Below are 21495 nucleotides of genomic sequence, written 5' to 3' on the forward strand. Positions count from 1 at the left end.
CCTGTCGGTCCAAACCTCACCCTTTCCTCTCTGGGGCTGCTTCTTGCAAGGGGGCCTGAGTTGGAGGCTGACCCCCCCCTCCAGTGCCCCCCTCACCGAAAACAGTCTAGCTGCGGGACTAAGAACCAAAACATTTGGGCTCACCTGGCGCCCCCGGCCTCCCTCCCGCCACACCGACTCGCCCCGAGGAAAGGATCCAAAGCAACAAGTGGGTGGAATGCTCATTTCTTTTAAAAAACAAACACACGCGGGGCACCGTTGACAAGCCCCCTTGCAACCGCCAACATGGACACGACAGTGAATGCTCAGAAATTGAATGGGAAAAGCCACCAAACCTCTGGGAGCTGTGCAAGGCCTCTTATTTCCTGCATTGGTGGCCAAGACCTGGGTTCAAGTCCAGCAGCACCTTAGAGAACAAGAAGAGTTTTTGACAGTCAAAAAGCTCTCTTTGGTCAAACAGGCAGGTCGGGAGCGTTTCCTTCCTCTCTCTTAAGAAAATCTTCAGCATATCTGCAAGGATTCTGCTGGGAACCCACTTCTCTGCGTGCTGCTCAGGAACACGCTTCCAGGCCCACGTCCAGCTTGCCTTGCACAACACAGCTCGCCCGGCCCTGGGACCGTTCTTGACACAAGAAGGAAAGACGGTGTCAGCCCCACAAGGTCTTGAATGGGAATGTGTGTAGGCGGGCCCAGCGAAGGGTCTGGACCGAGGCCCAGTCGAGCGGGGAAAGAACTTCCCACGAAACATTCTGCCAACACTGTCCCGGGCGCATCTGTTGCTGCTGCTCCCTCGCAACGAGCCTCCACCATTTCCACACCAGACTCGTGAGGTCTGCACACGCTCCTTCGGCCCACACACCAGAAACTCCCTTCCCGTTCTATTGCTTGGTGCTTGCAAACTGGCTACAGCAGGCTGCCCTAGCCCAGATTCCGGCATTTATCATTATTTCCGGCATAAAAATTCCATCAAGTGTGTGTGTGTGTGTGTGTATTTGTTTGCTGTTCCGGGGGGGGGGGGGGTGGAGAAGAGAGAAGATCCAGAGCAGCTGTTTCCAGGGAGAGGCTGACTCACTGGCTCCGGTTCCGGATTGCCTTGGCATGGAGACGGGGGAGGGGCCAGGCATCTGCGCACCGGGTCACCCGGGGCTCGGAGTGCAGGCTGGCCTCTCCCCCCCCCGCCCCATGCATCACAGGGAGCTCCTCCCAGAGCAAGAGCGCTGCCGGCAGGGCATGAGACGCCAGCTGCCGGGGAGCCAATCCTGGGAGCAGCCACCTGGACAACACCCGCCGAGGCAGGCTTGGCCCCCGCCCCCCGCCAAGATGGCTGCTCTCCTGGCACTCCTGATATGCAAAACAAAGTGGGGCCACGGCTGGGCTTTCCCGGTGCCAGGGAGGGGCCACGGCTCAGGGGGGGGGGAAGAGCCTCTGCTTGGCATGCAGAAGGTCCCAGGTTCCGTCCCCGGCGGCATCTCCACAGTGGAAGGGACCAGGCGGGAGGGGGAGGGGAGGGGGAGGACCTCCGCCCGGGCCGAGATCCTGGAGAGGCACGGCCAGTCTGGGCAGACAGAATGAGCCCTCGGGGGTTCGGTTCAGCCTAAGGCAGCTTCATGGGTCCGCGGCCCCCATCACCGCAAGACCGCCCCACGGACCCCTCCCCCCCACACACACCCGACACCACGGGGAGAGTCAGGTGGGCCAGAGCAGCTCCCTTGACCGTGGCCCAGAGGCAGCAGGGAAGGCTCATCGGGTCCCTCCCTGCAAGAAGACCTGCGCCACGGAAGAGGCACCCCCCCCCCGGCACCACCTAGCGCCCACCCTCCTGGGCCCGTGGCGGAGACCCACTCAGCTCAGCAACAGGCGCTCTTGATGCAAGCTGCACTTGTCACTTTAAAGCCTGGTATCTTTACCCCTATTTTGTCACACACACACACACACACACACACCCTGTCGCTCCTGTGACCCACGAGCAAGTCAAGCAGGCCTCCCCGCTGGACTCCCTCCTCAGCAGGGACACGGAGGAGGGGGTGGGGATGGCATCGGGGGCAAAGGCAAGGGCAGGAGGAAGAACCCGGAACGGAGACCCTGGCCCGGCCTCCCGCTGGCACGCTGGGCTTGGGCTGGGCCGGAACGCCTGGCCTGGGCCGCACGCACGGCGCCTCACTCCCGCCAAGGAAAGATGCCAATCCCGGCGTGCCACTGTCTGACGCTGTCGTAGAGGTAGAGAAATCTCTGGGGCCCCCGCCGGGAAGGAGGAGCAGCCAGCTGCGGGAATGCTGAGTCAGTCACGCAGAAAAGAGGCACCCACCCGGCCTCCGAGGAACGAGACTTGTAAGGCCTGAACTGGAAAATGATGTAATGGACACCGCCCCCCTCCCCAGAAGCCCGTCTTCACGCAACTCCCCCTACCCGCCCCATGTCACCTCTTCCCACCTCCCCCTCCCCCACGGGCCCAGCGGAGCCACTCTCCTGGGGGGGAGGCGGCAGCTCCAGCTCTGGAAGTCGAGGGCGGCCAAGGCGTGCGCCAGCAGCCGGAAGAATCAGTCCTGCCCTGGACACGAGGCCAAGTGCTGCTCCCAGTCGGCTTCAACCACTTTGTACAGCTCCATCGTGGCCCGGGCGTCCTCCACCGAAGAGTGGCCGTTCTGGCCGACCTGCAGGTGAAATGGGAAAGGCGGCCTGAAGGTAGAGGACTCACCGGGGCCCGCTCCCCAGGAACCCCTCCCCACTCCAGACCCCCCCCCCCGTGTTTTTTTCCCCCCATCCCTCCGAGGAGCTCAGAGTGGCATTCCACCCCGGTTCATTCTCACAAGGGCGCTGGGAGGCTGTTTAGGCTGAGGGAGGGTGACCCAAGTGAGCGTCACCGGCAGAGGAGGGATTTGAATCCAGGGTCAGGAAGCAAGCTTTAATCCAGGCCAGTTTGGCCGGACATCCTGGATGGGTTTTTCTTGTCCTCTTCTGGGCGAGGATCAGGGGTCACTGGGTGTGTGTGTGTGTGTGGAGGGGGGAGGCAGTTGTGAATTCCCTGCATTGTGCAGGGGGGGTTGGACTCGATGACCCTGGAGGTACCTTCCAACTCTGTGATTCTATCCACTAGACTCTCTCCTGCTGGGGATACAAATGCCCTCAGCAAGGCGACCAATTCGGCTTTCCATAAAATGGATTTAGAAGACGTGGCTCTGAGCAAGGAAACAAGAGACACGATCCCCAGAATGTGACGCCAGCGGGGTGGTCCTGAAGGCAAAAGGAAGCTGCCCGTGTTATCACCGAGTTATGACTGGATCGTGATCAATGCTCCCGCTAAGCTGTGGAGAGTCTTGCGAGCAAACTTTGTGAGCTACTGGCATTAAAGCTGTGAGCGAGCGATTCAGCTACGGCTTAAATTAGTTTGCTCTGGAGCCCTCCTTCCAGAGCTAAGACAAAAATGTGTGAGCCAGAGGCTAAAAAACTGTGAGTTAGCTCACACTAACTCAGCTTAGAGGGAACACTGGTTGTGGTTTATTCTCACTGCCTCCTTGCAAAGGAAGTCATTGATATGCCCACTGATGGGAGAGGAAGGGAGATGGGGAAAATGACCTCAGAGAGACAACAACCCCCCCGCCACCAACCAAGAGCACACCAACCCAGAGCAGCACTCTTTGTGGTGCTAGGCGCCCCCTCTTGTCTTTCTCTCTTTCTCCTCCCTGTCTCCCTTCCTCCTTTATCAGCTGGTGAAGTTCCCCTTTATGACAGCTTTGCTCATGAGAGCAGGGCCTTCTGCGGGGCCACCCTGCAAATGGGCAAAATCGACACCTGCCCACATGCGGTGCCTTCTCCGTTGTGGCCCCCCACCTTACGGAATGGCCTCTCTGAGGAGGACCAGACGGCTCCCCCTCCCCTGGCTCTCTGCAAACTATGCAAAACTGAGCTATGCTAGAGGGCTTTTCGATTCCGGTAACAGCACTGCACCCTACAAAATGGTTCACAAAGTCAGTCGCATAAATGAATAAAGACGATTATAAAATCAATAAAAATATCTCACCATACCCCACACCCCTTTAACACAAAACGGCAGTTTGGGATAAACACAAGAAGACCCCCCTGAAAGCCCACCAGCCCGGTCCCTCCAAAGGGACTAGGAGCTCACCGGCAGCAGCCAGGCTCTTACCTGGGCGCCCTCTCTGACCGCCCGGCTTACCTGGATGTCTCTGTGGAGGAGCTGCTTGGTGAGGCGCTTCAGCGAGGCCGACTCGTTCTCTGGGAAGCCGGCCTTGCGGTTGAGGAGGGGGATCTTCGAAGTATCCCTGGTTGCTGATTTGGGGTGGAAGTATTTGAGGGCCTTGAAGTCATTGTGGATGGCATGACCGATGACGATCTTCCCAGACAGGATCTTCATGATCTGAAAGAGACGCAGAGGAACCCTCCTCACTCCATGGCCAGGGACAAAGGGAAGAGGCGACAGACCTCGCCCCCCCCCCCCAGCCATACAAAGCCTGCTTTGGCGGGGAATACATCAAATGAAATAAATAAAACCTCAGACATTGCTCCGCGGCCTAGACTCTGACCCCGGCCTGCGCACCACCACCACCATCACCAACTGCTGCCTGGTTACATGACCTCTTCCTGGGGCGGACTCCGTGGCTGCCCCAGGCCCCTTCCATTCCTTGGCAGATGGACTGGACCAAGTGCCAACTGCCTCTGGTCTAGGAACTTGAGCCCCAGCAAGGCCTGGCAAGACTGGAGCAACAACCATGCCTTTAAAAATCAAGCCGTTACCCTAAATCTAGACGGGGAAGGCCTTGCACAATGCCTTTCTGCTGAGAGACAGGCAGCAACGTCATCCCCAGAAAGGCAACGGAGATGCTCCTGGGGCTACCAGGCACAGAGGGACAGTACCAGAGCACTCCCCGCCCCCTCGAGCCCTGATTGACAACTGAGCTGAACGTCTGCCCTAGGAGCCGACTGGCAAAGGCAGCTCTCTTCCCGAGATGGGGGTAGCCTCTCCTGGCACACCAGCAGGCCTCAAGATATCCAGCATCTCTGGTACTGGAACGGAAACATTCCCACAAAGGCTTCTTGACCTAGAATTTCATGTTAAATCCTTTGCAGCCTTATTTTTCTCCTCAGGACAAACTAAACCTTCCCCATCCAGGAAGGGAAAATGGCCAGTTACTTCTAGAAGAAGAAGTAGAAGAAGATATTTGATTTATACCCCTTCGCTACCCGAAGGAGTCTCAGAGCACCTCACAAACTCCTTTCCCTTCCCCTCCCCACAACAGACACCCTGTGAGGCGGGTGGGGCTGAAAGAGCTCTTGACAGAAACGGCTCTTTTTCAAGAACAGCTCTTATCAGAACTACGGCTTGTCCAAGGTCATCCAGCCAGGTGCAAGTAGAGGAGGAGTGGGGAATCAAACCCGGTTCTCCCAGATTAGAGTCTGCGCACTTAACCACTACACCAAACTGGATCCTTTTACAACCTAGATCACCCTTCTCATTGTAGAGCTTTTACATCGGCCTGACTAAATATTTTCCCCTCAAAAATATTAACTGGTCGGTATAACAAAGTCTCTTTCCATGAAAGGCAATGTATCTGTCCTCTAAAATTGATAGATTCAATCCATCACATTATCTTGGATTGTCAATTGCACGCAGGTTCACGTAAGAAACTCCTTTCCTCACCATTATACCCTAAACATTGTGTTAGCAATGATCCAAGGTCTATTAAATGACACAAGCCCAGACATCACAGCTCTGGTCGCTAGGTTCTTGGCCGAAGCGGTTAAACAGAGATACAAGCTTTCTGTAGGATCTGCCTTATTTTGCTGCCTCTGTAATGCCTCCTTGCTCTTATTTTATCATGCCATGTATTTTACTGATATGCCATTAAAGATATTTGATTTGGGAAGATTCCCTGCTGGCAGGCAGGCAGAAAGGCTGTCAGGATGTAATGTGAAGAAGAGGAGATTGGATTTATACCCCCACCCAGTACTTGGAGTCACAGAGTGGCTTACAGTCTCCTTTCCCTTCCCCTCCCCACAACAGACACCCTGTGAGGTAGGTGGGGCTGAGAGAACTCTGACAGAAACAGCTCTTTTTCAAGAACAGCTATGCCAGAATTATGGCATGCCCAAGGCAATCCAGCCAGGTGCAAGTGGAGGAGTGGGGGAATCAAACCCGGTTCTCCCAGATTAGAGTCTGCACACTTCACCACTACACCAAACTGGCTCCTGTGCTGCCAAGTCCTGAGTGAGGCTGAGTAAGATCAGGGGGATTGTTTTGCATCACATCCCCCAACAGGTACACGAAGCTGCCTTCTACCCTACCAGACCCTCGTCCCATTCAAGACTTGGACAGCCCCAGCGGGGAAGCCGCTCAACGAGCTCCCCGGCCCCCTCACCTCTTTCTGGGCTGCCTTGAAAGGAGCAGCATTCGTCATGTGATGCCTCCGGATGCCGCTCCACCTAGTCCGGTAATTGGTAATGGGCTCGGCCGGCCGGATGTATTTGTCATACATCACATCGCCGTAGTAGCCCACGATGCTGCACCTGGCCAGGCCGCTGTTCCGCCCGCCGGGCCCAGTGCCCACCATCTCACAGTCAATGGCCACCATTTTGCTGGGACTGCCCAGTGCTGCGGTGAGGCCGCTGTCGTACTCGCTCCACAGGTGGGCTTTGCTGAGCCCGCCCGCGCTGCCGTTGTTCTTCGTCCCGTTGGGCTTTGCGGAGCTGCTTCCCGTTCTGCTGGGCACCGCCGGGGCCTCGGACTGGGGGGAGGGGCGAGAGCCTGAAGACTTGCTGCCGCTGCGAGCAGCGTTTTCCTTGGGAAGCTTTTTGGGCCCGCATCCAAAGCCAGCATCCCTGCCTGCTCCATCCAGGCCACCCTGACCATCCGCCTTCTTTCTCTTCTTGCCCCTCTCCCTGTCCACTCCTGTGCCCCGACGAGAAGCGTCCCGTTTGAGCAGGGCAGACTCTGGCGGCAGCTGTTTCTGTTTCAGAAAGCCCCTCCTCTCCAAGAAACGGCGGCGTCTGACGAAGCGCTGGTGCTTCTTGTTGCCTTCAGAACCCCTTTGGGGGCACTCGTGAAGGGCTGTATCCAGATTGATAATGATATCCGACATGGCTGGTTACCATGAGCAGGCACTTCTCTACAACGACCACATGGCACGAGATGCCTCACTTGGGGGGGGGGGGGAGGAGATAGAAAACAATGAATTTTTCTTAGTATTTGAGTATTCCCCCAAATAACCACTATAGTTCACAAAGCTTGCCTGTAAAGCAAGCGTGTTTGCCAGAAGTTTGCTCCCGCAGTTATGGGTGAAAATTTCAAGTCGCCATGCTGGCTCACAAATCCCAAAGCAGCTTAAACAGTTGTATCATTTTAGGACCAAAGAATACACTGCAAACCAACATGGAATCTTTCATGTTCTCTTGAACTCTGAATGCTCAATTTAGCATAAGTATCCAGACATTTATGATTTTCCCTCATCTTTGGTGGAATCTGGGCTCACAGGAAGTTGGGTAGGGATTAAGGACTCCTTCCGCTTCTTGTTACCAGAAGGAATGCTAGCCATTCTTCCTCCTTTTTCTCTCTTTCACAATAAACCTCAGTGGCGGCTCCACACTGGCGGAACGAGCTCCTGGAAAAGATCAGGCCCCTGCGGGACCTTCTACAGCTCCACAGGGCCTGCAAGACGGAGCTCTTCCGCCAGGTCTTCGATTAGGAGCCGCCCCCGCCACCATCACCAACACTAACCATAGAGGCAGGTGCCTGGCCTATGGCTGACAGACTGTGCCCGCTGTTAGAGACGGGCAGATCAACAATCTATACAATGTATAGCACCACCTCTATGATGAAAACATTACTGCTAGCACGTTATATTGTGGTTGCAATGAGTTGTTTTAAAAGTTTCATATTTGAATGTTATTATGTTTTATCGGGTAAGCCGCCCTGAGCCTGCTCAGGCGGAGAGGGAGAGATACAAAGTTGAAGAAACAAATAATTAAATAAATAAAACGTATATAAATACATCCCTTTGACTTTGCTTAGCATAATCGATTTCCCTGGGGTATTTCTGTCAACCTCTTCCACAGATACCACCGAGATGGCTGCATGTTATTTTGTTACTGGCCTAGTAACCGTGCTGGAAGACCACCTTTGCAGCAGGTCCGTCTGGATGTTCTCGAGGGTCCCCTGACCCTGAGGGGTGGTGGCGGCGGGTTACTTTCCAGGAAGCCCCTGGTCTAAGGGCGCCTCCCCGGCAGGACAGGCACCGCTCCCTCCCCCAGGACAGGCAGCCCCTTCCCCCCAGCGCGGCGCCTCCACACACGTGCTCCCAACAGCCCTGCAAGGTAGGCAGGCGGGAGTGAAGGGGAACGGGGCGCTTCAGGGCAGAGGCCGCCGGCGGAGTCCTCGCAGGTGCGCTGCGCCCGGGGCCTACCTCGCGGGGACGCTGTTGAAGGTACCGAGAAGGCAGGGAAGGCGAGGAAGGCCCCGGGCGGCGGGGTGGCGGGTGCGTCCTCCGGCCCTGCGTCGCGGGCATCGCCCGGGGGGGGTGCGGAGGGGCGCCTTTGTGACCTACGCGGCGGCGCCGCCTCCTTCCCCTCGGCTGCGGGGGGGGGGAGGACAACGGGGGGGGGCGAAGCGCCTCAGACCCGGAAGCGGAAGCGCCGCCGCAGGGGGGGACCACGCGGCGGGGTTCATTCTACTTCCTCCTCCTCCTCCTCCCCTCCCCCCCGCGCTTACCTGAGGACTTCCGGTTCCCCCTTCCGCGTTTTATAACCCTCCTCCGGACAGGCAGGGAAAGCGGGACGGGAGCCGGGCAGGGCCAATCCGCGGGGGCGCCCAAGAAGACGCCGGAGAGGAGAGCGGAGGAGGCCCGTGGCCAGGGGCGGGGCCTTGCCTGCTTTGCATAGGGGCGCCTGATTGGCTGCCCCCCGCCCAGGCGCTGCCGCGGTCCGACAGGTGCGCCTCTCACCTGCCGCGGGGGCGGGGCCGGGGGTCGGTCTCGCTCTCGCTCTCTCCCCCCGCCCCGCCGGGCGCGCCATGACCGCGGGCTGTGATGCGGGGCTTCTCCCTGGAGGACCAGAAGGGCCTGGCGGCCGGCATCAGCCGCCTCCTCCGCCGCTACCGCTTCCTCCTCGACGCCCCCGTCATCGTAAGTCTCTCTCGCGCGCGGGCGGGGAGGGGGAGGGAAGGGGGCCCCCCCGGACACCCGGCGATGCTCCCTCCCTCCCTCCCGCAGCGGTGCAGTCCCGGGAGCGAAGGCTCTGCAGTTGGCGAGCGGCGGGCACGCAGTCGGTGAGCGAGCGACTCAGTCTGCTCTGGGGAGCCCCCTCCTCCCTGAGCCCAGACCGAAATGTGTGAGCCGGAGGCTAAAGAACTGTCAGCTGGCTCGCACTCACTCGGCTTAGAGGGGACACTGCAATGGCCACCCCCCCTCGCACGGAGAACTGGCCCCGCGGGCGGATTTTCGGGGCGCGATCACACCGCAACATCTGGGAAGTGTAGCCAACCTGTGGTGTCCCGCCCGAAGATGCGGAGTTAAAAAGTACCAAGGTATCCGGAAAAACGCACGGCACAGGCGGGCGTCTGATCGCAGGAGCGCTCGTATCCTGTGGCATCCGATGCCCGTCCATGTCCCGTCGCAAACCGGATGTTTTTCGTAAGCGCATGCGCACAAACACGAAAGTGAAAGCAGTGCTGCTCCGCGGAACTGCGCATGCGCATAAATGCAAAACGCTTGTGCGATTGCGCAGCTTCTTTGCCACACTGCAGCATCGCCGTGTGATCGCCAGCTACAGACCGAAATGTGTGAGCCGGAGGCTAAAGAACTGTCAGCTGGCTCGCACTCACTCGGCTTAGAGGGGACACTGCAATGGCCACCCCCCCTCGCACGGAGAACTGGCCCCGCGGGCGGATTTTCGGGGCGCGATCACACCGCAACATCTGGGAAGTGTAGCCAACCTGTGGTGTCCCGCCCGAAGATGCGGAGTTAAAAAGTACCAAGGTATCCGGAAAAACGCACGGCACAGGCGGGCGTCTGATCGCAGGAGCGCTCGTATCCTGTGGCATCCGATGCCCGTCCATGTCCCGTCGCAAACCGGATGTTTTTCGTAAGCGCATGCGCACAAACACGAAAGTGAAAGCAGTGCTGCTCCGCGGAACTGCGCATGCGCATAAATGCAAAACGCTTGTGCGATTGCGCAGCTTCTTTGCCACACTGCAGCATCGCCGTGTGATCGCCAGCTAACAGCCTAACAATGGAGACTCGGGGGACTGTGTGATCCGGCTACTTCTCTTTATTTTGCTCCAGGGCAAACAGCCACCCCCCCCCCCCCCCCCCGCGTTATCTGGCTCGTATGATCGGGGCCAGTGTGGTGCAGTGGTTACGTGAGCAGACTCTAATCTGGGAGAACCCGGTTTGATTCTCCACTCTTCCACTTGCAGCTGCTGGTGTGACCTTGGGCAAGCCACAGTTCTGTCAGGGCTGTTCTTGAAAAAGAGCAGTTTCTGTCAGAGTTCTCTCAGCCCCACCCACCTCACAGGGTGTCTGTTGTGGGGAGGGGAAGGGAAAGGAGTTTGTAAGCCACTCTGAGACTCCTCTGGGTACTGAAGGGCAGGGTATAAATCCAATCTCTTCTCTTCTTTACTGCCAGACACTGTTAGATACTAAGCTTGCAGGTGCTGGGGGAGGGTTAGCGGTACACAAGATTCTGGCAGGTTGGATGTGTGGGTGTGATTGGACTGGTTGAGGGGGGCTGTTTGAACTATGTAGAATACCCAAACTGGCACCCTGGGAGTCGGTTCTCACAGATCGTCTTAGCTTGAAACATCTTTGTCTCTCAAGAAACAAGCCACTGCCAAGAGAGTGTTGATGGGAGTAAGTTTGTTCAAGAGTCTGACATTGCCCCCACCCCTCCCGCTTGCAGGAGTTCTTCACCGACGACCTGTGGGGCCGGCTGCCCCTTTCCTGGCAGGGGGCCCTGGCGGATCTCTCCTCCCCACAGCTGGCGGCGCTCCTGCTAGACAGCCACACTGCCGCCCGGGAAGTCAGGTGAGGGAGACTCAGCAGCCACACCTGGCCAAGTGCGGTGCCAGTCCTGTGTGTGTGCGGGGGGTGCTTGCTCAGGAAAGAGGCAGGCTGCCCAGCTCCTTGAGTGTCTCTTTTCGCACTGCTCCAAGAGTGGTGATGGTGGTGGGGATGCTGGGGTCCACTTTTATGATGGGGCAACAAGGAAGCGGCATTTTTAAGACGGGGGGTGGGTGGGCAGCCAGCCTAGCAGCAGCCTCACTGAAGGCTCCCCACTGAGCTGGCTGATTTTCTCTGGGGGATCAACCTCCTTGGTCTTTTTGTTTAGTTATCACTCCGTGTGGCCGCTCTCCCTCCTGGCCTTCAAAGCCACTGCCCACGCCTTGGCGTTTCCCCGAGAACCCAGGGGCGAGGTGGGCACACTGGTTGATGGGAGGCCCGAAGAATTCAGGGAAAACCAGTGGCACAGCTCAAAACTGCACCCCCTTTTCCGGAAGCACGTGAAGCCGAAAAAGCAGCACGAAATCCGACAGCTGGCACAGGTACACCTCCCGTTTAATCCAGGTGGTGGGGAACTCAAGCACGTTAGCTGAGCTGCTAAATGCAAGGAAAAGCAAAAGAAGCCCCCCTGCTTTCCAGGTCGCTGGTGGATTGGAGGGGGGATCTTTCCTGAACTGGGTATGGGGGTTAGGAAGACTCGTGGACTCTCAGGGCTACTAGCTGTGGTCAGCAGAGGGAACCTGCATGTTCATAGGCAGTCAACCTCCAAATGCCCGTGCTAGCAGGCAGTATCCAGGGGAACAATCTACAAGAATAACACAGTCCCAAGAGAGTCTGGTATGAAAAAATATAGAAAAAGTACAAAGGTCGATAAAACTTCACATAGCAGTCTGCTCCAGACTCTCTCAATCTATATCCCTCTAACAGTCTGGTCTTCTTATCAAAATTCCCAAAAGCAGTCTGCTCCAAATTCAATCAATCTGTGTCTCTCTTTCTGTTAGAGGGATATAGAAGAAGAAGAAGAGATTGGATTTATACCCTGCCCTTCACTTGGAGTCTCAGAGCGGCTCACAAACTCCTTCCCCTCCCCACAACAGACACCCTGTGAGGTGGGTGGGGCTGAGAGAACTCTGACACAAACTGCTCTTTTTCAAGGACAGCTGTGCCAGAGCTTGTGACTGACCCAAGGTCACATCAGCAGGTGCAAGTGGAGGAGTGGGGAATCAAACCCGGTTCTCCCAGATTAGAGTCCGCGCACTTCACCACTACACCAAACTGGCTCTGAGAGAGTCTGGAGCCGACTGCTATGTGAAGTCTTATTGACCTTTGTATTTTTTCTATGAAGGAATAAGTGGTTGTTTTTTATTACCAGACATTAAATGATGTTATGGCTCTAATCTAGTCTCTTTTGTAATTCTATTGTTCTGTGGGCATACCAGAGTATCCAGGGGCAGCCTCGGCTTCTGTGCCCTCCACGTTTGCCTTCAAGGGCAGCTGCTTGGCTGCTTTGTGAGACAGGATGCTGAAGGAGAAGGCCCCCTGCTCTGACCCTGCGGCAAGCCCAGTCCCCTCAAGAGTCGGCAGGTCTCACTGAAACCATCTGCTCCCAGCAGGCCGACCGCTGGCCTACCTGACCTCCTCCCTTCCACCAGCTGTCTCCGCTTACCGTTGTTGTCCCCCAGCTTCATGAACGCTCTCCCAAGTTGTTTCGGTGGAACACATCCCCTTTATCGTGGGGAGAGAGAGAGAGAGGCCACCTCAAAGCAGTCTGAGTGGCCACGTGGCCACCTAGCCTTGGAGGGACACCCCCAGGGCTCGCAAGCGCTCTCTGACCTGTGGCTTCTCTCTTTTCTACAGCTGGTGAAGAAACTCAGTGACCTCACAGGGTGCCGCTGCGTGGTGGACGTTGGCTCGGGCCAGGTAGGTCTGAGGGGAGCTCTGCTGGCTCTGGAATCACTGGGCTGTGGGGGAATTTACCTCCAAAAGTTCAGAGTTTGGCCCTATGCAAAGGGCATTGATTTAATTCATCTCTACCCTGCCTTTTCTCCCCACCAGGGACCCCAAGTGGCTCCCAGCCTTCTCCACTTCTCCATTTTATCCTCATAGAGTCACAGAATGCTAGAGTTGGAAGGGACCTTGCGGGTCATCTAGTCCAACCCCCCTGCACTCTGCAGGAGCAGAGCCAAAAGATAATAGCCCTACAACATACCCGGAAGATGGTCGTCCAGCCTCCTCCGCTTGGAAACGTTCAGCCAAGGAGCCTCCACCCCCTCCCGAGGCAGTCTGTTCCACTGCTCAACCACTCTGACAGTCAGGACGTTTCTCCTGACATTTAGCCGGTATCGACTCCCTTGTAATTTCCACCCGTTAGATCTAGAGTCTTGCAATCCAGAGCGAGAGAGAATAATAAACTGACACTCGTAATAAACTCACATGAGACAGTGCTGAGGATAATGACCGGAGCGAGTGGGGTTCCTTGTCGGGGTCCCGGGAAAGGCAAGAGCTGACGTGCCTGTCCCTGCCTCTTCCCCCAAAGGGCCACCTCTCTCGGTTCCTGGCGTTCGGCCTCCATTTGTCCGTCACTGCGGTGGAGGAAGATCCACAGCTGGTGGGCCAGGCAGTCAAGTTTGACCAGGAGCTGGTCCAGGCCCTGAAGAAAGAGCGAGCCAAAGGGACGCAGGTGAGGAGGGGGGCTGAAGAGGGGAGGGAGCCCGGGGCTAGGGGGTGGCGGCAGGACTTGGCCCAGGGCTGGATTCTGGCTCTAGAGCCACTTGGTTCATAGCCTGCCTTTCTTGCTGAAACTCACGGCAGGCTACAAAATATAGAACAGAACTCAGTCAGAGACAGCACAGGACAACCGATAAACGGTGTAATCGGATGTGGGTTACAGAAATGAGGAAACTAAGGCACAACATACCATAAAGAGCAGGGAAAGTGGATTGCAAAGGGACTCGCCTCATACCTACAGTAAAGACTGCAATGGACTTTCGGTCCTCTTTCCTCATAGAGTCTTCCTCCTGGACTCTTCCATGATACGAGAGCCAGTTTGGTGCAGTGGTTAAGTGCGCGGACTCAAATCTGGGAGAACCGGGTTTGATTCCTCCACTTGCACTTGCTGGTGTGACCTTGGGCAAGCCATAGTTCTCTCAGAGCTGTTCTTGAAAAAAGAGCAGTTTCTGTCAGAGCTCTCTCAGCCCCCACCTACCTCACAGGGTGTCTGTCGTGGGGAGGGGAAGGGAAAGGAGTTTGTAAGCTGCTCTGAGACTCCTTTGGGTAGTGAAGGGCAGGGTATGAATCCAATCTCTTCTTCTTCTACTACTACTACTGCAGTTTTGGTTCCTTTATAAAGACGCTCTCCTGTTCTGTTTTGCACATGCTGCGGAGTGCTAGAAGTGTGGGAGCCTTTCTGGTCCCGCCGGGCACCTGCGGATCTTACCCCTTTGCCGTTGGCACCTTCAGAAGGTTCCATTTGATTGCCAGTGCCTTGGACAGACTTCTCTTCCATTGCCAATTTGTCTAATCCCCCTTTAGGGCCATCGCTGCTTCCCGTGAGGGTCAGCCCCACAAATGAAGCCCTGTGTGCGGGACCTTCTCTACTGCCTGCCTCCTTCTCTGCTTCCTTGTTTCCGAAGGGCTGTAGAAGCTGGGGCCAACCACAGCTGTAGAAGCTGGGCCCAGTGCTAATCGTTACATTGCACTAGCACTTTATGTATTGTTTTTAGGTCTATTTTATTGTAATTTTATCTAATTAATTGTTTTATCTGCTATAACATTGTATAAGCCTCCCTGAGCCTGCTTCAGTGGGGAGGGCGGGATGCAAGTTGAATAAACTAATCTCACTGCCACGCTGGTGGTTCTGTGGTGCTCGGCAGAGCACGGGAGGCTTACACTCGCCTTCTCCCTCCCTCACAGGCTGCAGGTGACCTCTCTCTCCATGGGCCAAGCCACGTGGTGGGCCGGGTCGACCCCAGGGCCCCATGGCAGGAGTTCTTGCATTTGCTACAGCAAAGGAAGGGCGAGAAAGACTCCCCTGTGGCTGACAACCGCCTCCAGGCTGACGGAACCGCAAAGACGAGCCCCGGTTTCCGCGGGGGACCTGCGGGGAAGGGTTGCCCGAGAGCCAGGAGCCGGATGAGCGGCCAGGAAGGCTGCAGGCTGGACAGGGAAGCCTCGGCCTCCGGGCAACAGGGACCCTTGGGAGGGGGCCTCCGGCTGCTCTGCCCTGGCCACCCCCCTCCCCCGGAGATGCCCGTGCTGCTGACAGGCCTCCATGCCTGCGGGGACCTCAGTGTGGCCCTCCTGCGGCACTTTGCCCGCTGCCCCCACGTGGTGGGGATCACCTCGGTGGCCTGCTGCTACATGAAGCTGAGTGTGCAAGAGGCCGCCACCCGTGCGGGCCCCGGCCTCTCCTCCGGGCCCGGGGAGCACGGCTACCCGCTCAGCGCCTGGGTGTCCGACCTCCCAGGCCACCAGCTCTCCTACAAGGCCCGCGAAGGGGCTTGCCATGCCATCGAGGGGTACGTGCGGAGGCTCGCGGGCGAGAGCGCCACCTTGAGGACACACTGCTTCCGCGCCATGCTGGAGACGGTGATACGGGCTGCCGACCCCACCAAGATGCGGCTCGGGGTGCAGACCATCAACAAGTCCCACACGCTGACCTCCGAAGAGTGAGTGTGCCTGCGTGTGGCGTGTGCCTGCCGGGAGCTCGTCCCCGCGCCCGGGGCTTCCCTCTCGCGCTTGTGGCGAGCCTGCGCTTCCGCTGCTTGGCCTGAACCACGGAGGCTACAGGGGGTGGTGTGCATCTCCAACCTTGTTGTTGAAGTGTTTTATTAGATTTGCTATATTTATAGTCCACATTTCTCACTGAGACTCAGTAACCGTCAATACAGTCAACAGGATGAGACCTGTAATAAGCATGGAGTACCAGGCATGACGGTACACATTGCAGAAAAATGGCGTTATATCAGTACAACTTAATGCAGTGAGAGCAAGATGATGCATACAGCAAACAGGTAATGCCTACTGTATATCATAGAATCATAGGGGGCCATAAAGGTAAAGGTAAAGGTTCCCTTGCTCGAAAGCCAGTCGAATCCGACTCTAGGGTTGCGGTGCTCATCTCCGTTTCAAAGCCGAAGAGCCAGCGCTGTCCGAAGACATTTCCGTGGTCATGTGGCCGGCATGACTAAACACCAAGGCGCACGGAACGCTGTTACCTTCCCACCGAAGTGGTACCTATTTATCTACTTGCAATTTCTTGCTTTTCGAACTGCTAGGTTGGCAGGAGCTGGAACTAGAGACAGGAGCTCACCCTGTCTTGCGGCACCCGGGTCTTGAACCGCTGAACTACTGACCTTCCACAGCCTGCAGTTCAGCGTCTTAACCACTTGAGCCACCGCGCTCCATACAAACCATCTAGTCCAGCCCCCTGCTGCCCAATGCAGAACCGGCCTAAAGCATCCCTGACAAATATTCGTCCAGCCTCTTCTTGAAAGCTGTCAGTGAAGCGGGGAGCTCACCACCTCCCTGGGCAGCTGATTCCACCTCTGAACCACTCTGGCCGTGAAAAAGTTTTTCCTAATATCCAGCCGACACCTTTCTGCATGCGATTTAAACCCACTGCTTTAGGTCCTATCCAATGCTCCCTCTAAGCTGCGGAGTCTTGTGAGCAAAAATTCCACTTTGTGAGCTACTGGCATTAAAGCTGTGAGCGAGCAGTTTGGCTGCTGACTGAATTAGTTAGCTATCCTTCCTGAACAAAGACAAAAACACGTGAGCCGGAGGCTAAAAAACTGAGCTAACTCACACTAACTCAGCTTAGAGGGAACACTGGCCCTGTCCTTTGCTGCTAGCAGGAACAGCTCCTTGCCCTCCTCCAAATGACAGCCTTTCAAATATTCAAAGAGAGCCATCACGTCCCCCCCTCAATCTCCTCTTCTCCAAACTAAACATTCCCAGGGCCCCCTTAGCCTTTCCTCAGAGGGCTCAGTCTCCAGACCCCTGATCATCCTCTCCACTCTCTTCTGCACCCTCTCGATTTTGTCCACATCCATTTTGAAGTGAGGCCTCCAGAACTGCACACAGGAGGACTCCAGGTGCGGCCTGACCAAGGCAGTATATACAGAGGGGCTATGACCTCCTGCAGTTTTGATGCTACGGCCCTTTTAATGCAACCCAAGACTGAATTAGCCTTTTTTGCCACAGCATTACACTGACGGCTCATATTCAGTTTACAGTCCACTCTTACCCCAAGATCTCTTCCACATACAGGAAGTATGTAGTCCACATTTCCTTCCCCGAGCGTAATTCCAACTTCCTGTATAGCATATATATGGTACAACAGGGGTCCCCCAACCTTTTTGAGCCTGTGGGCACCTTTCAAATTCTGACGCAGGGTGATGGGCACAACCACAAAGTGGCTGCTGTAGGAGTTGGTGTCGAACACAAGAAACGGAGCTCCGCCCACGCATTGTGGAAGTCCAAGCGCAGGGAAGAATTGGGATAATTTTAAAAAATATGTTGGGAGACAATAACGAGAGTGAGAATACAGCCAGCACTGTCATGCTGAAATATTTTAGTCTGCACAGGCAATTAGATCACAGTGAGGTGGATCCCACTGTGTGATTTTGCATGACACCTCTGCTCCGCTTCAGCCTTCAGGTCCCGTTTCGCTGTTTACCGATTGTCTCATCCTGTTAATTGGATTGACTCGCTCTGTGTAATCGGCCTTGAGTTCCAGAGAGGAAGGCGGGCTACAGATAACGTAAATAGGGGGCCACACAGAGGCCCTGCTGGGCAAGAGCCCCACCTTCTGGAAGCACCCAGCAGGTGCCACGGCACCCTGGGGCACTCTGTCTGCTGCAGCGTCGTCGGGCAGGCCGGAATCCCAGCCCAGCCTCGTCCTGACCCAGCACTCTCAGAAGGAAGCCCCCCCCGGGACACCTGTTTCGGCTGCCCCCCCCCCCAAGAAGGGCTGCTCTCTTCCCCTTCCCCAGATACATCCGAGTGGGGCTCAAGCGAGTGGGGCTGAATCCAGACGTGGCCCTGGACCGGGCGGCCTTGGAGTCCATGCTGGGCCAGCAACAGAAGGTGGTGGCCTTCTTCTCTCTGGCCCTGCTCCTGGCCCCCGCGGTGGAGACCCTCATCCTGCTCGACCGGATGATCTACCTGCAGGAGCAAGGTAAGGGGTGGGGGGGGGGAGAGACCTTTGGGCAGGAGGGTCCGTCTCACCTGTTGGGGGATGTGCACAAACAGGTCTCTGTCAGAGGGGGGCCAGCCGTGTTCTCTGTCCCCAGAGGGACGCCCGAAAGGGAGAACAGCCAGCCCACGTTCATTTCACACTTCATTTACACCCCCATCTTTCTCCCCAGTGAGGGCCGTAGGCCGGGCATGCCAGCCTAGCCTATAGCCTGCCCCGTAGGGTTATTTCATCCTTGCAAAACATGCTGAGCTGAGGCGGCCTCGGAGGGAGAAAGCTACTCCGCAGAGCTCCTCAGGACCACCAGGCGTTTGTTAGTTTGGGAGGGGCCCTGTGGGATGCGGATGGGGCCTTGAGGAAAGCCAAACAATAGGGACCCCAGGTGTATGTGGTCTGCAAAAATATAAACCGCAAGGGTAGACCATCAAAGAGCCAGTTTGGTGTCATGGTTAGGAGTGCAGACTCTAATCTGGGAGAACTGGGGTTGATTCCCCACTCCTCCTCCACTTGCACCTGGCTGGATGACCTTGGGCAAGCTGTAGCTCTGATAAGAGCTGTCCTTGAAAAAGAGCAGTTTCTCTGTCAGTGTTCTCTCAGCCCCGCCTACCTCACAGGGTGTCTGTTGCGGGGAGGGGAAGGGAGTTTGTCAGCCGCTCTGAGACACCTTTGGGTAGTGAAGGGCAGCGGGGTATAAGTCCAATCTCTTCTTCAAAAGATACACAACTGTCACAAGTAAACAGTAGACAGAGAACTACAGATTTCATTTGAGATATGAGCTGTGCCTACATTACTGTGGAAATTGGGTTCCATTTTCAGCCGTACAATTGAGGAAGATTGCTTTGAAATGTCTGGCATATCTGGGAAGGACGTTTTTGGTTGTTAGAAGTTTGTTTGTGCTTTGGGACATCCTCTGCCTTTTTTGTGGACTATTCAAAGGATATAGAGGAGTCTCTTGTTGTATCTTCAGTTTATTGTTATTATATTGCAATAGACTGATATGTCTACTGTTTACTTGTGAAAGCTGCGTATCTTTTGCTGGTCTACCCTTGTGGTTTGTATTTTTGCTCCCTTGAGGAAAGGCACCCGGCACCTAAAAGGAGGCACGCGCTCACTGTGTCCTTCTCCAAGGTGCCTGCAAAGGCTGTGCCAGGCGTAGTATAGCAGTTGGTGTCTGCTAGCGACAACCGGGTTTGAACCCAAGCGCTACCCGGGAAGCTCACGGGGGCCGCTTTCCTACCGTGACCATCTGTCGAGGGTGGCGGTTGTGGCAGACAAGCCTCACAATCTGCTCCAGCTCCCTATTGAGGGAGGATTTATTGACTGCATTTCCTTTCCCCCTAAAGCAGCTTGCCTCATTCTTTCCCCTTTTTATCTCTCTGCAAGTGTCTCACTTCCCCCCTGCCCGGGATCTCTCCTTCCTCCTTGGCCAGTGCTCCAGCGCTCAGAGCTTCTTGGACCCTGCCCCCGGGCATGCAGCTGGGCTCTTGGTGGTTGGGGGGGCGGGGGCGGGCATGGGCTGGGCTTAACCTCACTCTCTTCTCCGTCTCCTGGCAGGCTTCCAGTGCGAGCTGATCCCGCTGTTCAACCCCACCTTCTCCCCCCGAAATCTTGTGCTGGTGGCAGCGAAGACGGAGCTGAACTCGGCCCTTGCTGGTTGGGGGGCAGAGAAAGGGACCGCTGGAAGAGAGGGCAGGAGTGCCATCCCGGAAGGGGGCCAGCGAGCAGGTTGCGGCGGGAGCGCCTGAGGAAGCCAGCCAGGACAGGCCCGCCTGAGCTCAGAGGGAAGGGGGGGGTGCGTGTTTGAATAAATAAATACTTTTACAAGACAGACGGGGCCTCTGCTCTTGCTTATTTTTATTTCAAAAGACCAGAGAACCTTTCACCCCAGAGCACAGCTGATCCCGCTGCGCTGCCAAAAGAAAACAGTTCCACTTTGCCAGGCTGTCCCTGTCGGCTGGACGATCCGCCTTCGGGAGGCTGCCTCCCACGGCCAGAACCTTCCAAGGTCCCCACTGTCCAGCTGGCCGCGGAGGCATCAGTACCAGTAGGATTTCCGGAAGCGGCGTGGCTCCACGATCCCCTGCAGCTCCATGATCTCCTCTTGGAACGTCTTCAAGGAGGGCGCGTAGGTCTTCTCCAGGGCGGCCTCCACAGAGGTGTCCTTGGGGCCGTCTTGGCGGGGAGCAGGAGAGAGGGAGGGAGGGAGGGAAGAAGGGTTAGGGTCTGAGCTGCCTGGAGGCGTCTCCGCTGCCTCTTTGAAGGCACCCGGCCCGCCAGCATCCTCTCACCTGTCCACTGCTCTGGGACGATGCCATCCTCCCTCGGCACGGGGGGCTGGGGGATGATCCTGCCGGTCCTCAGGGAGACACGGACCCGCTCGCCCTCTTCTGTGTACCGCCACTCCACCTCGGTGGGCTTCCTGGGGGGCGGGGGATGGGGACAGGACACAAGCATGGGAAAGGGGTGAGTGTACCGCGATCTAACCGGGCTGGCTGGTGTTGTGGTGAAGTCCGCAGACTCTAATCTGGGAGAACCTGGTTTGATTCCCCCACTCCTCCATGTGCAGCCAGCTGGGTGACCTTGGGTCAGTCACAAGTTCTCTCAGAGCTGTTCTGTCAAGGGCAGTTCTGGAAAGAGCTCTCTCAGCCCCGCCTACCACACAGGGAGTCTGTTGTGGGGAGGGGAAGGGAAAGGAGTTTGTGAGCCACTCTTGGACTCCCTTGGGTAGTGAAGGGTGGGGTATAAGTCCAATCTCCTCCACCTCCTTCTAGGACCCAGTTTGGTGCCATGGTTAAGTACACGGACTCTAATGTGGGAGAACCAGGTTTGATTCCCCACTCCTCTACTAGCACCTGGCTGGATGACCTTGGGCAAGCCACAGTTCTGTCAGAGCTGTTCTGGAAAGGGCAGTCCTCGAAAGAGCTCTCTCAGTCCACCCCCCACCCGCCTCCCAGGGTGTCTGTGGTGGGGAGGGGGAGGGAAAGGAGTTTGTGAGCTGCTCTGAGACTGCTCTGGGTAGTGAAGGGCCATGGGGGTATGAATCCGCTCTCTTCTCTCCTTTAGCACCAGAGGGACTATTTTCGCAGAGACTTTCTAAGAAAAGGGCTCCTAGCAGGGAGGGAGGCATCGCAAGGACCGGGATTTGATTCCCTTGGCCTGGGTGGGCCAGACTGGCCTCCTCTCAGCAGGTCTCAGAAGCGAAGCAGGCCTGGCGGTGGTGCTGGGATCCCCCAGGAAGCCCAGAGGCAGGCCAGGGCAAAGGAGCGTCTCCGGCCTCGGGACCCCCCCCCC

The 21495-nt window shown here is 56.7% G+C and overlaps 3 protein-coding genes across 4 annotated transcripts; 1 reads left to right on the top strand and 2 right to left on the bottom strand.

Annotated features, from left to right (window-relative positions):
• Nucleotides 1–1131: 1131 nt before the first annotated feature.
• On the bottom strand, nucleotides 1132–8782 carry ISG20L2 (interferon stimulated exonuclease gene 20kDa like 2). Of its 2 annotated transcripts, none has more exons than XM_015429576.1 (4): nucleotides 8720–8782; nucleotides 6375–7152; nucleotides 4175–4375; nucleotides 1132–2651 (listed from the first exon to the last, which is right to left on the bottom strand). In XM_015429576.1, the coding sequence occupies exons 2-4, from the start codon at nucleotides 7092–7094 to the stop codon at nucleotides 2538–2540; spliced, it is 1035 nt and encodes a 344-aa protein (XP_015285062.1). In that variant the 5' UTR covers nucleotides 7095–7152; nucleotides 8720–8782; the 3' UTR covers nucleotides 1132–2537. The 2 variants fall into 2 exon arrangements, with proteins under 2 accessions (XP_015285062.1, XP_015285061.1); XM_015429575.1 differs by lacking the exon at nucleotides 8720–8782 and adding an exon at nucleotides 8415–8491.
• Nucleotides 8783–9015: 233 nt separating this feature from the next.
• On the top strand, nucleotides 9016–19990 carry RRNAD1 (ribosomal RNA adenine dimethylase domain containing 1). The gene is made up of 8 exons (XM_015429573.1): nucleotides 9016–9131; nucleotides 10906–11030; nucleotides 11335–11548; nucleotides 12864–12926; nucleotides 13543–13686; nucleotides 14919–15673; nucleotides 18002–18186; nucleotides 19759–19990. Exons 1-8 carry the CDS (start codon nucleotides 9036–9038, stop codon nucleotides 19947–19949), a joined length of 1773 nt encoding a protein of 590 aa, XP_015285059.1. The 5' UTR covers nucleotides 9016–9035; the 3' UTR covers nucleotides 19950–19990.
• Nucleotides 19991–20046: 56 nt separating this feature from the next.
• MRPL24 (mitochondrial ribosomal protein L24) lies at nucleotides 20047–20724 on the bottom strand. Its single transcript, XM_015429567.1, has 2 exons — nucleotides 20493–20724; nucleotides 20047–20376 (listed from the first exon to the last, which is right to left on the bottom strand). The coding sequence occupies exons 1-2, from the start codon at nucleotides 20656–20658 to the stop codon at nucleotides 20240–20242; spliced, it is 303 nt and encodes a 100-aa protein (XP_015285053.1). The 5' UTR covers nucleotides 20659–20724; the 3' UTR covers nucleotides 20047–20239.
• Between the last annotated feature and the right edge of the window lie 771 nt (nucleotides 20725–21495).

Source organism: Gekko japonicus, unplaced genomic scaffold, assembly GCF_001447785.1.
Source record: "Gekko japonicus isolate JY-2015 unplaced genomic scaffold, Gekko_japonicus_V1.1 scaffold358, whole genome shotgun sequence".
NCBI classification, from domain to species: Eukaryota; Metazoa; Chordata; class Lepidosauria; order Squamata; family Gekkonidae; genus Gekko; species Gekko japonicus.